At 41.7% G+C, this 19501-nt stretch overlaps 2 protein-coding genes across 3 annotated transcripts in view; one reads left to right on the forward strand and one right to left on the reverse strand.

Annotated features, from left to right (window-relative positions):
* The window catches only part of fkbp11 (FKBP prolyl isomerase 11), a 182013-nt gene that overhangs the window by 145147 nt on the left and 17365 nt on the right, over nt 1–19501 (forward strand). The window lies entirely within an intron of this gene.
* Nucleotides 1–19501, reverse strand: part of erbb3a (erb-b2 receptor tyrosine kinase 3a) — a 110133-nt gene that overhangs the window by 87978 nt on the left and 2654 nt on the right. The window contains exons 2-29 of one of the 2 annotated variants that reach the window (XM_052077035.1): nt 15064–15221; nt 14161–14347; nt 12343–12468; nt 11498–11563; nt 11305–11423; nt 10705–10846; nt 10499–10612; nt 10119–10236; nt 9963–10036; nt 9780–9870; nt 9632–9649; nt 9247–9464; nt 8830–8962; nt 8642–8735; nt 8267–8421; nt 8142–8195; nt 7910–8051; nt 6719–6838; nt 6553–6651; nt 6210–6395; nt 5979–6134; nt 5809–5884; nt 5123–5269; nt 4912–5009; nt 4613–4813; nt 4337–4405; nt 1465–1726; nt 220–1289 (exon numbers count right to left, since the gene is read on the reverse strand). In XM_052077035.1, coding sequence (XP_051932995.1) covers nt 508–1289; nt 1465–1726; nt 4337–4405; nt 4613–4813; nt 4912–5009; nt 5123–5269; nt 5809–5884; nt 5979–6134; nt 6210–6395; nt 6553–6651; nt 6719–6838; nt 7910–8051; nt 8142–8195; nt 8267–8421; nt 8642–8735; nt 8830–8962; nt 9247–9464; nt 9632–9649; nt 9780–9870; nt 9963–10036; nt 10119–10236; nt 10499–10612; nt 10705–10846; nt 11305–11423; nt 11498–11563; nt 12343–12468; nt 14161–14347; nt 15064–15221 — 4205 coding nt within the window. In that variant the 3' untranslated portion in view covers nt 220–507. Of the gene's footprint in view, nt 1–219; nt 1290–1464; nt 1727–4335; nt 4406–4612; nt 4814–4911; nt 5010–5122; nt 5270–5808; nt 5885–5978; nt 6135–6209; nt 6396–6552; nt 6652–6718; nt 6839–7909; nt 8052–8141; nt 8196–8266; nt 8422–8641; nt 8736–8829; nt 8963–9246; nt 9465–9631; nt 9650–9779; nt 9871–9962; nt 10037–10118; nt 10237–10498; nt 10613–10704; nt 10847–11304; nt 11424–11497; nt 11564–12342; nt 12469–14160; nt 14348–15063; nt 15222–19501 lie in introns of those variants that run through there. The other variant, XM_052077036.1, reaches the window with a different exon arrangement.

Genomic DNA, 19501 nt, shown 5'->3' on the forward strand with positions numbered 1-19501 from the left:
TTATTTATCTGATACTCAAGAAGCAACATACTAAACTACGTTAATGTAAGTGTATTTGCACTGACTCATAGAAAAGAAGGAACTCAATTACCGGTAGTTCTATTTGGCACTGGAAAACAGAAACACCAAGATCCATTGTATTCATTCAATTCCTTTATTTAAGCAGCGGACGGACTGTGTAAGCCTTGTAGTTTAAAAATGAAGCCAACGCGACTCAGACAACATATAAAAACCTTTTATTTTTAGTAGAAAATATACAAAGAAAAACAATTTTGTTCATGTCAAATTGTAAACAAAAATACTGGATATAGCTTGTTATGTGTTCATTTTTTTTTCTTCAGTGCTTGTATAAAATATCTGTAAATGCCCCACTGGTAATCCTGAATACAGTATTGTATATTAATAATATTTCTCGCTCAGTTGAAGTGGGCTACATTTTAGCTTTTGATGTAATCTTCTGTCAAGTCCTTCATCAATAGAAATAAGCAAGGCGCAGATGAGCCTTCTTCATGTGGGCACTGCTTTGGGCTTGAGGAACATCCTGCTGTGCCAGTAGTCGGGATTGTCAAAGGATCGGTCTCCTCGTACTGGATCTCCGACATCAACTCCAGCTCGCACTTTTACATAAGGGTCAATGCCCAAATGATGAGCCGTGGTGCCACTTGTCTCTCTCTCGCCGCCTGTTTGCATGTTCTGGTACACTGCTGCGTCTGCAGGCTTCAGTGCAGTGAAGCAGTCCATGTCCTCGTATTCATAAGCCCTGCCCTCATCCCTATCCTGGATCTTTAGCTCCTTGTTCTCCCGAAGAGCTTGTCTCAGCTTTGGCTGCCTGTTAGTGTAATGATAATTACTGTCTTCCACGTACTCCTCTTCTTCCTCCTTCTCTTCTTCTTCTGCCATCCCAACAGTTATGGGAGGAGGAGGAGGAGGACCAGGAGGAGGAGGAGGGTCATGGGCCGGAGGATCATCATCCTTCTCACTACACCTGATATCCATGTATTCATATTTAACCTCTTGAGAATCAAGCTGTTTGGAGCTGTGATTATTCTTGAAGAATGGCGTGATATCGCCCGAGCTGGCCATCATCTTTGATGAGAGGGAGGATGCTCGCTTCTTGTTGGGCTTCAGACACTGGCCGCTGTCCTTGAGGTGGCTGTTGATTCGGGGCGAGACACGCGTCTGCTTGTTCATGTACTCGTATTCCTCGTCGTTCAGGTTGTACAAGAGGCCGGACGAGTGCGACTTGCCCATCCCGCTGGGAATGACTCGAGATGGACTCAGCAAGGTTTCTGTGAAGAAAGAGGAACAGTTATTCACTTTGTCATAATTTCTCACTTGGCTCAGAGGTGGACTACTTACACACGCACACGCACACACACAACCATTCACTTCAAATCAAAATACAAATTTATTGTTATCGTCAAGTCCCCTCTATTATTTCTATGAAAATATCAAATAAATCACCTCTTTCCGGGCTGTCTCCAGGCAGCACATAACCGTTTTGGTCCTCTTCATCCATCTCTGGGGTTGGCGTCTCAGGGGGCCCGCCAGACAAGCTGTCTCTCTGCGACATATAGGCGCTGTCCTGCCTCTGACGTCTACGCTTTGGGCTCCCAGTCAGACATGTGTCCTCGACCATCTCCAGTTCGGTGGCGGTGCCGCCGCCCTCCGAACTCTCGGATACAGTGCGAGCAGAGTTGAGTCGAGAACGTGACTGCCACGGAGCCTGAAATATTGTGAATAATGTAATATTAAAAGGTCATTTTGATCACTTTTATTATTTAATCTAAGGATGATTATGAACATACTTCATTTAGTGGCACACTTCCAGTGTTTTGTGTTTTGAAGTGTTGCAATGTTTTATGGTAACACTTCCATGTGCATTGTAATGGGTGTCGTTTTGGTTTAGTTTAGTTGACATTTCTCAAGCTTGTTAAAACAAAAAAATTAAAAGAGGAGACCACATTTGGGCACCCACCTCTAATCTACAGTAATACAAGTAGCTCCCATATTGGAGGGTTTACCCAGTGTACTGGTAGAAGACAAATAATAATAATAATAATAATAATAATAATAATAATACATTTTATTTGTGGGCGCCTTTCTAGAAACTCAAGGACACCTTACAACAAGCAGTTAAAATCACGACTACAATGTTAAAAAACTACATCAAATAAGATAAGAAAAAATACAACAAAATAAATAAATAAAACAATGGCTTTATGGTCTGAGTGAATAGGCTTGTCGAAACAGATGTGTTTTGAGGCGGGATTTGAAATGTGTTAATGAGGCTGTATTACGAAGGTCAGCGGGGAGTGAGTTCCATAGCTGGGGAGCAGAGCGACTGAAGGCTCTATTTCCCATGGTGACGAGGCGAGCAGGGGGGACAGAGAGGAGGACAGAGGAGGAGGAACGAAGAGAGCGGACAGGCGTAGGAATATGGATGAGGTCAGATAGGTATGGAGGGGCTAGGTCATGAATGGATTTGAATGTGAGTAGCAGGATTTTATATTGAATGCGGTGTAAAATGGGAAGCCAGTGGAGATGTTGGAGGACAGGTGTAATATGGTTTATGTATGGCGTGAGTGTGATAATGCGGGCGGCTGAATTTTGGACCAGCTGAAGCTTATGGAGGGTTTTTTGAGGGAGACCAAACAGAAGGGAATTACAGTAATCGAGTCGCGAGGTGACGAGGGTGTGTACAAGTATAGCAGTGGACTGAGGAGTGAGAGAAGAGCGGAGCCGGTGGATGTTTCGAAGATGATAATATGCAGAACGAGTGATGTGGTTGATATGTGAGGTGAAGGAGAGGGTGCTATCAAGGATGACACCCAGACTCTTGACCTGAGGGGAGGGGGAGATGGAAGAGCTTTCGAAGGGAATGGAGAAGTTGTTTATTTTGTTTAGATTGGATTTAGTGCCTATAAGGAGGAATTCAGTTTTATTGCTATTCAGTTTGAGGAAATTTGAGGTGAACCAAGATTTTAATTCCTGCAGGCAGTTGGTTAGGGAGGATGGTGGAAGTACGGTATTAGGTTTGGTAGAGATGTAGAGCTGGGTGTCATCCGCGTAGCAATGAAAATGAATGTGATGTTTCCTGAAGATATTACCCACAGGAAGAAGATAGATTAGAAATAGCAATGGGCCAAGGACAGAACCCTGAGGAACACCTGAAGTGAGGGGAAAGGGGTGAGATCTAAAACGTTTGAGCTGGATAAACTGGGTGCGGTCAGAAAGATAGGAGCGGAACCAGGAGAGGGGGATGCTGGTGATGCCAATGGAGGAGAGTCTGTCGAGGAGGATGGAGTGAGAGATGGTGTCAAAGGCTGCACTGAGGTCAAGCAGGAGGAGGATGGCGAGTGAACCGGAGTCAGCAGAGAGAAGAAGGTCATTGCATATTTTGAGGAGGGCAGTTTCAGTACTATGGAGGGGACGGAAGCCAGATTGAAATTGTTCGTATAGCTTATTGGAGGACAGATGGGTGTGAAGTTGAGCAGCTACTGTTTTCTCTAGAAGTTTGGAGATGAACGGAAGGTTTGATATGGGACGAAAGTTGTTCAAGTCGCAGGGATCAGAGCCAGGTTTCTTCAGTATGGGAGTGACAGCAGCAGTTTTGAGATGAGATGGTACAATGCCAGTAGAGAGGGAAGTTTGAATAATGTTAGTGATGAGAGGGGAGAGGGCCGGGATAGAAGCTTTGACTAAAACAGTAGGGAGAGGGTCAAGCTGACAAGTAGAGGATTTGGACTTCTGGATTAAGATGGAGATTTGGTGGACAGATGGGGATGTGAATGCAGAGAATAGGTGGGTAGGAACCGGGGAGAATGGCGAAGGAGGGTTAGGAGCAGCTGAAGGGGTGAGTTGCTGGTGGATAAGTTGGATTTTGGATGTAAAAAATGAGGCCAGAGTATTACAAAAATCAGTGGAATAGAGATGTGAGGGAAGAGTGTCAGCAGGTTTAGTGAGTTTAGAAATGAGTGAAAAGAGTGATCTGGGGTTGCCTTCATTGGAACTGATTAATCCAGAGTAGAAGATTGATTTGGCTTTGGATATTGAGTCCTTGTAATGGAGAAAGTGGGTAGTGTACATTTCTTTATGAATGGCGAGTCCAGTTTTTCTATATAATCTTTCAAGTTGACGGCCTTTTGATTTAAGTTGTCTGAGGGTAGGGGTAAACCAGGGTGCTGTTTGGTTGAAGGAGACAGTTCGGGTTTTGAGTGGGGCCAGGATATTGAGAATGTTATGGAGATTTGTATTGTAGTGTGTCAAAAACTCATCTGTTGTAGAAAGACAATCTCTCCAGACAATAACCTTGCTCAAAAGCAAATGTTCTTACCTGTCCGGGGTTGTCAACACCTGATGTCATTGGCAGATAACCAGCACCACCTGGTGAACTCAGAACCACCTTAAGAGACACACGATGTATTTAGATACAGGAAGTGACATTTGAATACGTGCAGGGTGTTTGGAAAGCCACTGTGCATTTAGAAATGTACTCAATGACATCTGTGGGCCGCTGAAATCTATTTCAATATGTCTGTTCAGAACAAAGACAAATGCACGGTGACTTTCCCAACGTCCCGTATTTTAAAACGAGATGGGAATGAATTACTCTGTGAGAATCCAGCCTGGAGAGACCATTGAAGCTCCTCGACTTAGTAGGAGACAGGTAGTGGGAGGGCGGGTTGAGGTCATCAATTGATATTCGCTCCGCCTGGTCCTCCAGCTCAAATTCAAGATCCTCCATGTCATCTAGATCTGCACTACGTTGGGTGACCTCATCGGGGGGCCCATCAGGCTGGCTGCAGTCCTCCTGTTGACGGCAAATAAAAGTAGTGACGCAAAGAACATGACCACGCCCACCTGCGTGCTGTTCCGAAATCTAGCGACACAGACGATGTGCTGTCTCACCTTTATCACCAGGTAGCGAGGAGGATCTCGCGCCATTCTGGTAAATTCATTGGCGAGCTCTTTGAACGTGGGACGGACGTTCTCATCAATCATCCAACCTGTAAGGTTGTTGTCACATTTCAGAATATCAAATACATTTCTGTTACGAATACGGTATATTGAGTAGGATGTAATTATGAGCAGAAACAATAGTTGAAGATCATAAACTCACACTTGACCATGACCATGTACACGTCAATTGTGCAAATAGGGGGCTGGGATAGTCGCTCCCCCTTTTCCAACAGATCCGGAACTTCCTGCGGGCGCATGGTTGAGTACGGCTCCATTCCGTGCGACATCATCTCCCATATTGTTACGCCTACCGATAAAAGGCAGATTTAACGTGGCATCAAAAGAGCACAAGTATCTTGTCACAAGTCCTTTATTGTTATCACAATTTGGTAGTGTTTTCCTGAAATCGGTTAATCAAAATGTACCGAAAAGCCAGGCCAGGGTAGCCCTTTATGTTGACTTGTGGTGTCATCTTCAAAGAAGTTATTCATTGAAAGATGCCTCTCAATACAACTGAAGTGGACGATTATGAGAAAACATGACAGTTGATGATACTTTGCCGCACACTGAGCGATTGAGTACTGCATGTCGACCACAGCACTGCAGCGGTAAAACTGTAGTGTTGTATCATGTGTTGACGTTCCAAATACAAGATGTGTTCGCGCCTTATTATTTTTATGAACCACAAAAACATGATGTCATTGTCAAAGAAGAAACAAATAGAGCAAACGCGACAATTGAGAAGTCACATGTACATGAGAATTATAATATTGTTGAGTATTTTTGTAAAACGGTGTATATACTATATTGTATTGGTACAGCAAATGGAATGAAAACACGACTCACCATAACTCCAGACATCACTTTGATGAGTGTATCTGCGAAACAGGATGCTCTCCAAGGCCATCCACTTGATTGGTGTCTAGAAACAAATTTCAAGTATTCAGTTAACAACGCATATTTAATCCAATTATTTTGATCTGACTGAAAGTCAACGTTTCAGCCAGTATACGAACCTTGATTTCATTGTAAAAATACTTTTTATCATCAGGGTACAGTAGGTCGGCAAAGCCGTAGTCGGCGATTTGGACGGTGTAGTTTTTCTTCAACAGCACATTTCTGGCAGCCAGGTTCCTGTGGACCATCCTGTTCTCCTCCAGGTAATACATCCCCTGAGTAGAGGAGAATACTGTATCATGAGTACACCATCCGGTCTCGTCTTGCATAGGGAAGCATTTGACTTTTACCTTCGCGATCTGCACACACCAGTTGAGGAGCCTCTGGGGACTGAGCTTGTTCTTGTTGCTCCTGACGTACTCCAGCAGGGAGCCTTGGTTGTTGAGTTGGGTGATGACCTGCAGGTTGGCGCCGGGACAGATACCGAGGATCCGGACTACATTGATGTGGTCCAAGCTTCCCATCACCATCATGTGCTGCGGTCGACATTGAGAACTCGTCACTATTGCTGACTGTTAAGTTTTTGGATTAAAAAAAAATCTTGCTGCCAAATCAATTTGATCATTCAAATCAATTTATCGCCCAGCCCCCAGCTATACTCTTTTTGAAATGGAAGGTGTTTTGCTTTCTCACATCTGTCATTTCGAAGAATGTCTGCCGCCCAGTGCGATCATGAATCGTTTTTATGGCAACGGGAAGCTTGACTGTGTCTCCTTCGGGGATCCAAATGCCCTGTGAAATGCAGAAAGACTTCAGCGTGCTTTTCATCGGTAGCAAGGGGTGGCACAATCTTCATTACCTTATGAACTGATCCAAACACGCCGTGACCCAGCAGCTTGATCTTACGCAACTCAGTGGACTTCAAAATCCGAGCGTGGACTTTGGGCCCCTTCTCACCAGGATCCAGTGGCTCAAAACCCTGATAGCACACAGCAAACAAAGTGTGTTTCAAACCTAGAAGGTCTTAGTTGGCGACGACCACAATGAATCCCACCGGACATCCTCCAATTGTTTATTAAAAAAGAAAAAAAGATGATCAAATAAAAATACAAGATGTACACTACTCACAAATTTTAGTGATACAGTATTTGGCTCTCATGGGGAAATTTCAGATATAACCTTTCCAGGTGAACTTAATTTGCGTTTCTCCAAACCTTTAACGTCAAACTGTTCATGTTTGGATCATTTTGGCACAATGTGATGTTCTCTAACAAGGATCTTTATGGAAAAAATCACAACAGGTGTTTGCTCCAAGAAAATTTCCTAAGATTTCAAATTCTATTCCTTTCTGTGATTCTTTTAGTCTCTCTGTTGCAACCTGCTTTTGACACACATCCCTTTTCATGACATCCTGTTTGAAGCTTGGCAATGTCAAGATACTGTTGATCAATCATTGTTTTGGTCTCATGATGTCGAAATGAACAACAGTAAGAGAGCAGTGGTTCTTAAACTTTTTACTCCAAGTACCACCACATCAAATGCTTGCTCTCTCCACCATGACTGACGTTACAGTTGCATAGTGGGCCGAAGTGTTCATGTACAATGTGACCTAAGCACCCCTGGATCTATTTAAATATTTCTTAAAAGTTACCTACCTACTTCTGTAATTCTGTTATTTCTTTTCATACCACTAGAGGGAGCCCGCATAACCCAATTAGTAGGTTACCACACTGAGAATGCGCGACTATTGAAGAGTCTCATGTCATGTCACTCCCAATTCCAGCTGAAACAACAAATGTACTGGTCCATTCATGGCTCAACCACCTGTTACTAGTTTTGCCGCTCAGCGTCTTAATAGAGAACCGAAGAAAAATACTGAAACAGTGAAAGGTTGGACATGTACATTCAAAAATTTAGAGAAGGTCAAATTAAGTTCAACACTTATGCACTTCAGGTTTATCCAGAAATTTCCTGTGGAAAATCCCTAACTTTTTGTGTGTAATGTATATTTATTTGGCTTAACTGAAACTAACTGAAACTAAAGACTCACCGCTCCACTGGCCATGTACCTCCTCATAGCTCGTTTGCGGCGGATGGCGAGCCCTCTGCGGTACAAAACGCTCAGCACGAAAATAGAGAAGCTGGCAAACAGAATGGCGATAACTCCCAGTGCTATGCCTGTGGTTGCTTGTCTAGAAACACCAAAATCGAGAATAGAGATATCACATTGCGGAAACGTAAAACAGGAATGTGAATGCTGCCGAATGAGAAGAGAATCCTACCCAGAAATGTATCTGGAAGACCCAATACAGCCTCCAGTTCCTGGACCAAAGCACCTAGAGAGCAATCATATTTCAGCTAAATGCAGAACACATAGAGTTCACACAGTCCCACAGGTTTGCCTTACCCTTGAGTACAGTTGATGTGACACGGCTCACAGCGGCCTTGCTTGTTCGGGTACTTAAAGATGACCCCCTCACCTCCCATCACACCCTCCGGACATGAGGATACACAATGTGGGCCGTCCTGCCGGTTGGCACATGCTACACACTCGTCTGCTCCCTGCACATACGAATGAATGGATAGACTGAGTTTGAATATAATGTAAATATAGAAATAGAAAAAGAAATGTAAAACTGTAATTAACAAATGCAGTATATTGGACTGGTAAAAAAAAGTTGAAGGCATGATGGCATTTTAAAAAAATAGATTCAGTAATTATTCTTGTACCAAGAGCGGAAGCCTGGGTACCACAGTTGATCATTTTTGTGAGCATTCATACCGGGCCTATGCAGGTCTCCTTTCCCTCCTGGACTTTACACTCAGGATGGCAGGGCATACATTCTCCTGATGCATCTGCAAACTCATGTGTCTCCCTACATTCACATAGAAATAATAAAAATGTTTCCACAGACCACAGATGACAAAATAAGCACGGTCGGGTCGATGGATGAATGGATGGAAACTGACCCTGTCACAAACATGCACTCTGGCACACAAGTTCCTCCTCTGCTGTACTTTTTGCAGGAGAGACACTGATCCGGGCCTGGACCCCAGCAGCCCTCCGAGGAGCAAAGGGGGTCGCAAACGTGGCCCACCTCAACTGTACAGAAATTCAAAGAGACATAAATTTAATCAAAACTGTGCCAATAGGCTGTACGAGGAAATGCTAAACCACAATGGGGCAAATTTCTGTCGCATTTACCGGTAATTTTTTTAAAACAGGCAGATGGGCCCAAATGTAAAGAGGTGGGCTCAATTAATACAAGAAGTATTACAGGACTATTGTAATAATGTAAATATTCGGTGACCCAGTTTGAAGGGCGCAGGAGGCCGTACGTGGCCCCTGAGCCATATTTTGCCAAATCTTGACCCAAACCAACTCACCGCACTCATTTCTTGGCCGGTTTTCCTTAATGTCAATGTACTTCTGCCGTCGCTGCGGACGTGAACTGCTGGTCAAGATACGTGTCCAGTTGACAGTGTCATGGTAGCACAGCTTCTTGTTTCCTGTGATGTAGACGCTTCCATCGTTTATCTTTTGAAGCGATCGTAAACCCAGAGAGGTCAAAGACGGGATCTTCATCACCAGCAGAGAGTAGCCCCTGAAAAATAAAAATAATGACAACATGATGCAAGATAGGAGAAAACGCTGTCAGATTTGATGATTCTGAGGTCAAATGTTTAACAAGATCCATAAAAAAACAAAACATTCAATTCCAAATGAGATTAAGACCCCGAAAAATGTGGGTGCATGAAAATATTACGATACCTTCTTGAGCTCACGCCTCTAAATGGTTTTAAGGGATAGAGGAGGGAAAAAAAGAAAACACAAACTGATTAGAATGTGCGTCATTTGATATTACAAATACAGTTATCTCATACAAAGGGAATAAAAACATAGCTGGAAAAAAAATCACCGGTAAAGTGTTCTGCCTTGAATGGTTTGCAGGTTGGAGAACACGGATAGGTCCGTCATATTTTCAGGCCACGACTGGATACTGAGGATGTCTGAAAATGTTACATTGTGTGTGTTCAGTGGTCATATCGAAGAAAAAGGAACACAATCGCTGAAGGATCTTGGGATCTGAACAAACACAAACCTGTAATCTCTCGCACCGTGTTGAAAATCTTCAGTTTTTCTGGATCAAGGGCTGGGATGTTGTTGTAATCGTCACTTTGATTGGCGGAAAAGACACAAATGTCATTTCAAATCATGCAAATAAGGACACGAACAGTGGCGCGGAGAGTCTTGTTACCCATGGATCCCGGTCACCAGGAAGTGAAGACTGCCCTGGATCTTTGTGCAGTTAATAAAACTGTCGATGTTAAGAGCATCCACCGTCTGTCGGTTCTGAGTTCCTGTACCGCGGCAAGCTGCAAGGAATAATCTCAATTTAGGAATATGGAGATGTTGAAAACGTAAACACGTAAATACAGACGTCTAAATTAAACAGATTTAATACAATGCAAATGCTTGGTGGACCAGATGAATGAGTGACTTTTTGATTCCATGATTTTGTGCTTCAGATCTCATGGATCCATTATTGGACATTTAATAAAACAGCACTTTTGAATGCAAAAATCTCAAGTTGTATTTACATCAGAGTCATTCTATGACATTCAGTGCACTGCATACCTTTAGGACAGAGGCCTCCACAGAGCTCACACCTTTTCACCCCGTTTTTCTCCACCTCCATTTTATGGGTGGGACAGTTGCTTACGCATGAGCTGCCATCCACCACAAAGTTTGCTATATGGATAAAAACGTACAACATGTCAGCTTAAGAAACAAACGGCACGAATGCATTGAAAATAATAGACCGGTGATTGCTTGAGACTCACTGGGACACTGGGACACACAGATGGAGCCATACTGGTACTTGGCATCGGGGTTGGGTTCCAGTTTGAAAGTGTGCTTGTTGTAGATCACCGTCTGAGGACACTGAGGGACGCAGGAACCCGAGTTGTTGAAGTTCCGACAAGCCTGCAAAATGGGACAGATATCCGTAGTTAGTCATTTGCACTGTAAAGATTTCAAATATTGAGGGTTAGCTTCAACTAAAATGTGTGAATTTGTGGGAAAAAAAGAAATGAGCTCTTCCATGTCATGAAAACGATTGAAATCAGTGGTAGGATGGATAAATCTGTTTTCCTGTCACCATATCGTCTTCTTCGCTTCACTGGAATCACTCCCAGTAATTTTCCTTCCAATGTGCCGAGAATTTTGTTTTGCTCATTTATAATATCTTCCTGAACGATGTAAAAAGATGGAATAGTCCATTGAATGAGAAGAGAGGGGGTGACAAATGATTTTCAGCATTTAATAGACATTTGGTGGACCTTCAAAATCTTAGGTTTGTCTCATATGAAGTCCACCTTTGTGGACAGGCAACAATTGTTTTTTGTCTGCTCATTAATTTGACATCGACCATAACGACTTACAAAGCAGTCAGTGTCGAGGGGCCCAGTGCAGCCTCCAGCACATTCATTATGACAACACTCGCTCGGGTTCCTGCCAAAACAGCGGCCATTGCACTGGGGGGCGCACACCGTCTTTGTCACTGGAGCATATTTGAGGCAATATGTCAGTCAAACAACCGGAAATAAAAAGTAACGAGACGTTGTTGTCACTCACAGATCTGACACGTGTCGTTTCCGGGACCCCAACATGGCACGTCCTCGCATGCTTCACTGCAAGGCTCTGACACACACAGAGGCATTGAGGCATGAGAGAAAGTAAAATGGCTTAACTTCTTTTATTACTAAAAAGCATATTTAACTACAGTATGTTCCTGTTCAGATGATGTCAGTTAAAACTCACTGTGAGGCCTTTGTGATGTTTCAAGTCAGAGATTTGGGCTGACACCAAAATTCATCAAATTCTTCACATGTGCACAACGCAAACGTTTTAATAATATGCCATAATTAACGAACTGTGTTCTCTTGAACATACAGTGGGCATAAATTCAAATGCCAGATTATTAGGATAACATAAAAAAATTACATCAAGATTTCTAAGATCATTTCATAAGATTTTCCACCATTAATTGGACCGGCAACGTTTGAACTGGAAATAAAAGCAAACTTTCAAAAGGGGGAATAAAAATAGCTTGCACCCCTGTTACAACGAAGGTGTAATCAAAGCGCCTCTGATTAGCGCCAAATAAAGTTCAGCTGTTCAGTTGTGAAACGTTTTATCTTGGTCTCATTTTTTATATCACAAAAGCATTGGAACAAGGGCATGTAGACTTTTTACAGACACTGTAGCTGAAGTTAGTTTAGCTCGTTAACATTTTTTTTTCTCAAGCTACTGCATTACCCTGCAGTCTTACTTCACCCCTGGGAGAGTCAACCACTGATTTTAAATTGAGGAACAATCCTTTCTGCACATCATCTTTTTTTTTTTTTTTTTACCGCCATGACAAACCTCTTCTACATGTAAACAGCAGATGATTGTATTCGGGAGTACTCTTCACTCACTTTCAGGTCCATTGTCCTCCAATATAATAGGCGCTGCCCCGTCCTTTACAATATCTTGCCAGATGACCTGTGGAGCGTAGCTCAGGTACTTATTTTGGATGATCTTCACTCCTCCCTCCAGTATTTCTGTGGGTGGCAGACATTGCATGTAAATGATGAGACACAAATAACGAGACGCTACATGCCCATGACTCAAATTATATCAGCCTCAGACATTATTAGATATTACAGCACTGGAAAACACACTATCATGGACAAGGGCTCATGTTTCACACACAGTTGAAAGGCTTACACGAGGTATTGCTGTGACCTCACCAAATACAATACACACTACACACACACGTACGAGTGCTGTTCAACGACAGGTATGCTGAAGGCGTGGGAATGTGTGGAGCTCCAACAAGCAGCCTCTTATCTGGACGGCCACCCACACTTGCTGTAGGCATACTATACTTTAACGGACATACTCTTTATTACACACCAAAACGTACTTTTTCAACTCACACCGATCCACTCAAATGTATACTGTTCACTTACACGTACAGTACTCTTTAACACACACTGAAATACATACAGTACACTTAAACGTAAACTAAAACTTGTAGAGTACTCTGAAATCTACAATGAAACATCTACACTCTAACAGAGTCTTAACGGATGCACTTAAACTCATAACTAAAATACAGGTGTCAAACTCAAGGCCCGGGGGCCAGATCTGGCCTGCCACATCATTTTATGTGGCCCGCGAAAGCAAGTCAAAGTTGTCAACTTTCATGATGCTTGCTAAAATCAAATGTATTACAAATTCTCATTTGTAATGAATAAGACTGATACTGTCAGCATTTTCTTGTGACCAAATCCCTCATTACGGAAACTTAAACAATAGGTGAGAAAACCGTTATTATTGACTTCTTTATATGGTTTCAGTCGTAACGGCCCTCCAAGGGAAATTGTAACTAAAATCTGGCCCCCGACAAAAATGAGTTCGACACCCCTGCACTGAAACATATTCATTATGAAATATATAGACTATCATACACATTCATACACATTGTATATTGTACTGTGTATTCTAACATAACATTCAGGGGAGTTAGCAGTGAAAAAAATATTTTATTTTTCAAAAAGAAACTGAGCAAGTGCCTTCTAGCAGCTGGCGAATTTTTGATATTTAATTTTACATTCCAAGAATACAACTTCAAACCGATAAGTTATAGACAGTTATAAAAACACTGCTACAAAAAAGTCATGCTTCCAACGTAGCAGCCATAGCTAATGTCAGCATATTTACAGTGCGAATGCTGTCTTAATGTTCTCATCGCTGCTTCTTAGGTGCAGCTAGAGAGCGTCCTTTGTGACTATCTATCACAACTATGCACCTTCCTCATCACATGCCATCATCAAGAGTCATGTTTGAGAATCACGCTCGCGCATGTCAGTAAGCTTTGAATCGAGGGCGGGCGGGACTAGTGAAGTGAGGCGACATTCAAATCTTGCTAGCGGTGCTACACGCACTCAAACATACACTACACCCTCAAACATAAACTGTGTGTTCTAACATCGTCAAAAACACACCAAAAGATCCACTCTAAAATACTCTTTACACGTTCACATATACAGTACACTGAAACATGTAAAGTGTAACATGAACCAAACGTTTTCTGCGTAATGAAGGCCATGCTAACGAGGCACATCCAACAAGAAATGTCGATGTAATAACTCTGCTCCTGATGCTCACATTTCATTTAAAATCTCGATATATGTTGTGGACACACTGTAGGTTCACCCGCCAAACAACAAAGTGACTTTTTTGAGTACCTGTGAGGTGTGTAAGGCCCAGTTCCTGCAGGCCGTGCTGGCCTTCCTTCTGGTAGTTGACCATCACAGCCAAGGCATACTGGTCCTCGTACAAGGTGGTGCCCCTGATGACACGAAGGTGGTCCAGCGGCAAGCGGCTGAACTCGTTGATGGCAAACAGGATGTAGCCTGTCACCTCCCTGATTGACTGCATGGGATTTAAGGGGTAATATTTGTGAATTTGGTTGGCATTGGGCTCTAAAGAAATCAAATGGTGAGGCATTCACTGACATCCTATAGTCACAACATTAGGTACATGTGCACAAAATCAAGTGAGTGTCCAAAGTCCGGTCCAGGGGTCCATTTGTGGCTTGCTTCACATTTCTTATTGGTCCGCAGTATATTCTAATAGTACGATTTGAACAGGCCGCATCGAAGGGTTATGAAGAAAAGATAAAATCTTGAAAGATAGCGGATTTTAAACTATATCTTTACATAAATGTAAAATGTTAATTGAACTCCTTTGAGGTAATTATATATTTAAAAATCTTGGAAATTCATAACTCTAAGTGTTATTTTTGTCATGTCGCATATATTTACAGTACAACAATTATCCATCCATCCATTTTTACTCATACTCCTCAATGGCAAATTAGCAACTAAATCGATAATTCCTGCAACAAAGTCAGACAGCTCTACTCATACACCCATTCAATTTTCAATCTTATCAATAGCTTTCTTTACAGATTGGCTGGGAGAAATTACCTGGCCATACTATTCAATACATACTACCGGTAACTCTAAACTACACCTCACTGACAGTGCCCTTCACAACAAACCATGGCCCTCTTTGTGAATGTTATTTACAGACATAATTGTATTGTGCAGGTGTCCAATTGGTGTTTTTCCTTTTCAGTGGCTCACCTGCAGGAAGGAGAAATCTCTGGTGTGTTCCATCATGGTGATCTCAAGGTTTCCCATGACGATCTCACAGCCAGTGTACCTCTCCCGCATCAAGTTATACTGGATCTCGGAATTTCCCGTTGTGCTCAGATCATTTTGGGTGCCGCTACAAACTACCACTGGGGAGAAATAGAAAAATGAAGACTAAAGATGACAAATAGTTCTCTTCGGATGCAAAGTTGGCCACAAACAATTATGTAATTGTTGGTTGCACTTTTGGTCACGAGCTACGTTTTTTTTTACTAAGGCAACAAAGGAGCAATGACAAAAAGTGTGATCCATTTCCATTTTTATTTTAACAGTTGTAATGGTTAAGTGACGGGAAGAAAAGTCATTGTGTCTGGGTTTTTTTTTAGTCTTCTGTTAATGCATATATTCTACACAAAAAATATTACCCAATAAAATACATTGGTTTGAGATATCCATTTATTATCTGACCAGTTAGTCAGTAAGTCCAAATGAGGGAAACAAGCAAAAGCCGCATGCACGTGCAGTGTGAATGGATTTGTTGCAATAAGGACTGTATATAAGGGGTGCGGCTGTGACAAGAAAACACAACACAAGGCCTTGCCTATGTGTTGATGGGGCTGAGGGGTTCATTCATTCATTGAATCCCAACACGTGGCTGCTGTCCAAATGTCAAGGCAGCACAGAGGACACAAACTGCCTAAAGATAACTCCTCATTTGAGGTCTCTTTTTATGTGGCATCAGTTAATGTGAATCGTTTTCCTTGAGAAGATTCCCCAGCGATCCAGTGTGATATGGAAAGCGGCACACACTAATGTACTGTAAACAACATCACTCGGCAAGCACTTTCCTCTTTGCCTTTCATTAAGGCTAAAGATTAAAATATTTCTTCCCGTGTGAGCAACGTACTTGCCCTATGGGTCCGTAAAGTTATGATAAGTGTCCATTTATTGTGTTGATCTAAAACTTGGGTTTGTCCCTTCATACCACCAAACAATGTGCTTAGTTTCAACTTATCATCTTTTTTTACATTGTGCCCCAGACATTGAAAAACAAAATATTCAGCTTGTTTTGATGAAGTAAGGAGCAAAGAGTACAGATATCAATTTGTAAATACAGGGAGTGTAATGGAAAGTTTCATTGCGTAACCCACAGTGTGCACTCAATTGTGTTCATCACTTGGCACTACTTAGATATTTCCAGAGCAACTCCGGTTTGTCTGATTAAGAACAATAGCGGAAGGTGGAGGTGTTAAACCAACTGCATGCGTTTTCCCTACGAGGAACAAATTGTCTTGAGTCTTGATGCATCCGAATCATTTACAATGTGGTCACCCACCTTCTAGTATCTGTATGTCTCCAAGTGGAATTGTCTGATATCTTTTACAAAGATAATAAACAGCGTTACTTTGTCTTCAAGAATGTAATTATCTCGTTTGGAACAAATATGTTCTTTTCACAGCAGCAGTAGAAATCAAATGTTGCCAGAAAAATAAATAGACTCTTAAAATGGGTTTGTCAAAAGTAACCCCAAATTGGGCCCAAAAAAAGACTGAACTAATAATAATTGATATAATTAATAAAAAGTAATTTGGCTGCCATCATTTTCTGAGAAGTCACCCCAAAATTAATTGATCCGACCTTGGGTAAAAGTAAGCCAATGTGCACAAAATCCACAGCTGCCCAGCGAGTTGGTTCGGAGAACAACCCAGCATTTTTAGCCAAGTAAGAAAGCTACCGTTAAAAACAAATATATATTATATATATATATATATATATATATTTAGTGAAGTAAAAAATTACAAAGAATTCATGACGGCGCTTAAATAAATAAATAAACAAAAATACATAAATAAATAAATACATTTTATATATAATTTGTATATAATATAAATTAATTTTATATATAATAATTTTATAATATATAATAATATATATACTTTATAATAATATAATAATTCTATATATATATATATATATATATATATAATGTATTTATTTATTTATTTGATTATTTATTTAAGCACCGTCATGAATTCTTTGTAATTTTTTACTTCACTGAACTCTCCAAATGGACACACATGTAAAGAGTAGCAGCAGCAGCGTTGCGGATAAATACAATGAGCACCATGCAAACAATGCACAGACTGCAACTGGGGGAGGCTGAGAATGTCAACAGGCTGAGTGGGTTTTTTTTTTTAATCAAAGGACGACTTTCAGCACTGGCAGATGGATGGCGGGCGAGAAAGAAAGGAATGGGGTGGAGGGATGAGAGTCAACACGCACACAGATAAACAATGGCCTCCTTTTTCAAAAATGTAGAAATTGTTAGCACATCAGTGTCGCACAGCCGACCTCTGTGCACCAGTGCTGACACTCGACTCTCTGTCGGATCAGTCCATCGCTAACCTTAGTGGGCCTGTGGACGTCCCGAAAAAAGGGACGTCATTGTCCTCAGAATTGCACTGTAAACCAACACATCGCAGATCGGGTACGCGCATTGTCATGACCGAGATTGCAGTTTTGAGAGAAAAGCAGGAAGGAGTAGAGCTCCATAAGTGGAGGAACGTGATGACAGCCCGGGAAAATCGCTTGAGACAATGAGCGAGGTAAACAGAAACTTGGCACGGAGCGATGAGAGATTACTGCTCGATGAGCAAGTTCACATGCACAGACACCTGAGCCCTGGCGCCGTTTCGCGCCGTGCTGTCACACAGTGAGCACAAACAAACGGAAATTCTCAGCGATCATCGGGATTTGTAATTGAAGCAGGTCAATTAATGCTGACAGTTACGAAGCTGCACACAGTTTGGCAACAGAAGCAACAACAATTTGCCTTAATTAATCATTGTTGACCTGAAATAGCTTGTAGTAGCCTGTGCTTGATTTGAGATCTCGAGATAAACACAATATATAATCTACAAGGTGTGTGAGCAAGGTTCCTGGGTTGTTTTTCAATTTATTGTGTTGTATTTATGGATTAGAAGTGTTTTTTTCTATCCAATTATTTACTGGAAATATCACTTAATGGTGGCTTTCGTGTTATTAATAGACGACACGCTTGTACAAATCCATGTTAGGTCACCATAGGAACGCACTCCGTTGTAAACCAAGGACCTCCTGCATTAAAAAACATGACTCTAGTTTCAACTAGGGGAGGGGGCCCACATTGTGTTTTCTCACGGAGGGCGATTATGACCTTGATGATCATATTATAAATAAACTTGATAATTACCTCATCATTTCATTTCATATGCACATGTGATTTGATATAGGTCTACTTTACCTGGAAAATCAATGTGATATTTTGGTATGCAGTATACAGGTATTGTCCAATTTATGTAATGAAGGAATTTGGTGAAATGTAAGTGCTTGTGAAACTGTTTGATTTAGCTTTTCGGTCCAAAGTAAAAGCATACATTTAGTAAGAAACGTTAGCTTACTGAGCCACAGAAAATAATATCGTGCCTTGAATTTGACACCTGTGCACGAAGGCAGTTCACCTCACTGCAGATTTGTTTGCCTAGAGTTGTGCAGCGTGGCAACATACGACAAGCGTAATTTGCCAGTCAACTGAACGAAAAACTACAAATCCAAATATGTGTAAACGCTCGCCCTCGCAACCTGCTGCTAGTGATTTGGAGTTTTCCTTCCATTCTGTCATGTACGTAGCACACGAAGGCACAGGTGGCGCATGAAGAGAAATGAGGCTTATGAGAAATCTGCTGTCGAGAAAAAAAAAAGTAATAAATCAAAGCACATCAGTACCAGTTTCCAGATATACTCGCGCAAACTTAAATAGACCACAGACAACTTGGCACCAACATGATGCTCTACTTAAGTATTATTCAACTGTGTGCCGTTTTGTTGTTCAGGAAGACATGTCTTGGATTCATGACTTATGGAAACTCAAACACAAAACAATTAACTGCACCTAACTAAGAGCACATCATTAGAACCAAAAATATAAACAAGACACAAATACAATCTGCCAAGGTGAGGCAGTTGTTCTTTCCATTCCCAAGGGAACGCAGATGTAGCTCTTTTTTGGGCACCAGTCAATGGGAGATTTTTGTGCCTAACTATCACCGTCCACGAGCATTTACTTAACTAAACGCTTGGTTCTCTCTGCCGTTGATTAAATTAAAGTCCCCATCCACTATTTAATGAACTAGTTTAAATAGTGGATTAAAGTAAACTACAATTACCATACGAGTGTTAGACCAATTCTTTCTTCTGTCTCGCTGTACGCTAATAGTGAACAAAAAAATTCACTGAAAGCTCATGTATGAAATTCATTGACAAAGGCAAACACGAATGACACAATGCAGGTGAGCTGGACCCTATCCCAGGTGACTTTGGGCGTGAGGTGGAGTCCACCCTGGACCGGTCACCAGCCAATCACCGGGCACATACTTTATACAATTTTGAG

Source organism: Hippocampus zosterae, chromosome 9 (assembly GCF_025434085.1).
Source record: "Hippocampus zosterae strain Florida chromosome 9, ASM2543408v3, whole genome shotgun sequence".
Taxonomy (NCBI): domain Eukaryota; kingdom Metazoa; phylum Chordata; class Actinopteri; order Syngnathiformes; family Syngnathidae; genus Hippocampus; species Hippocampus zosterae.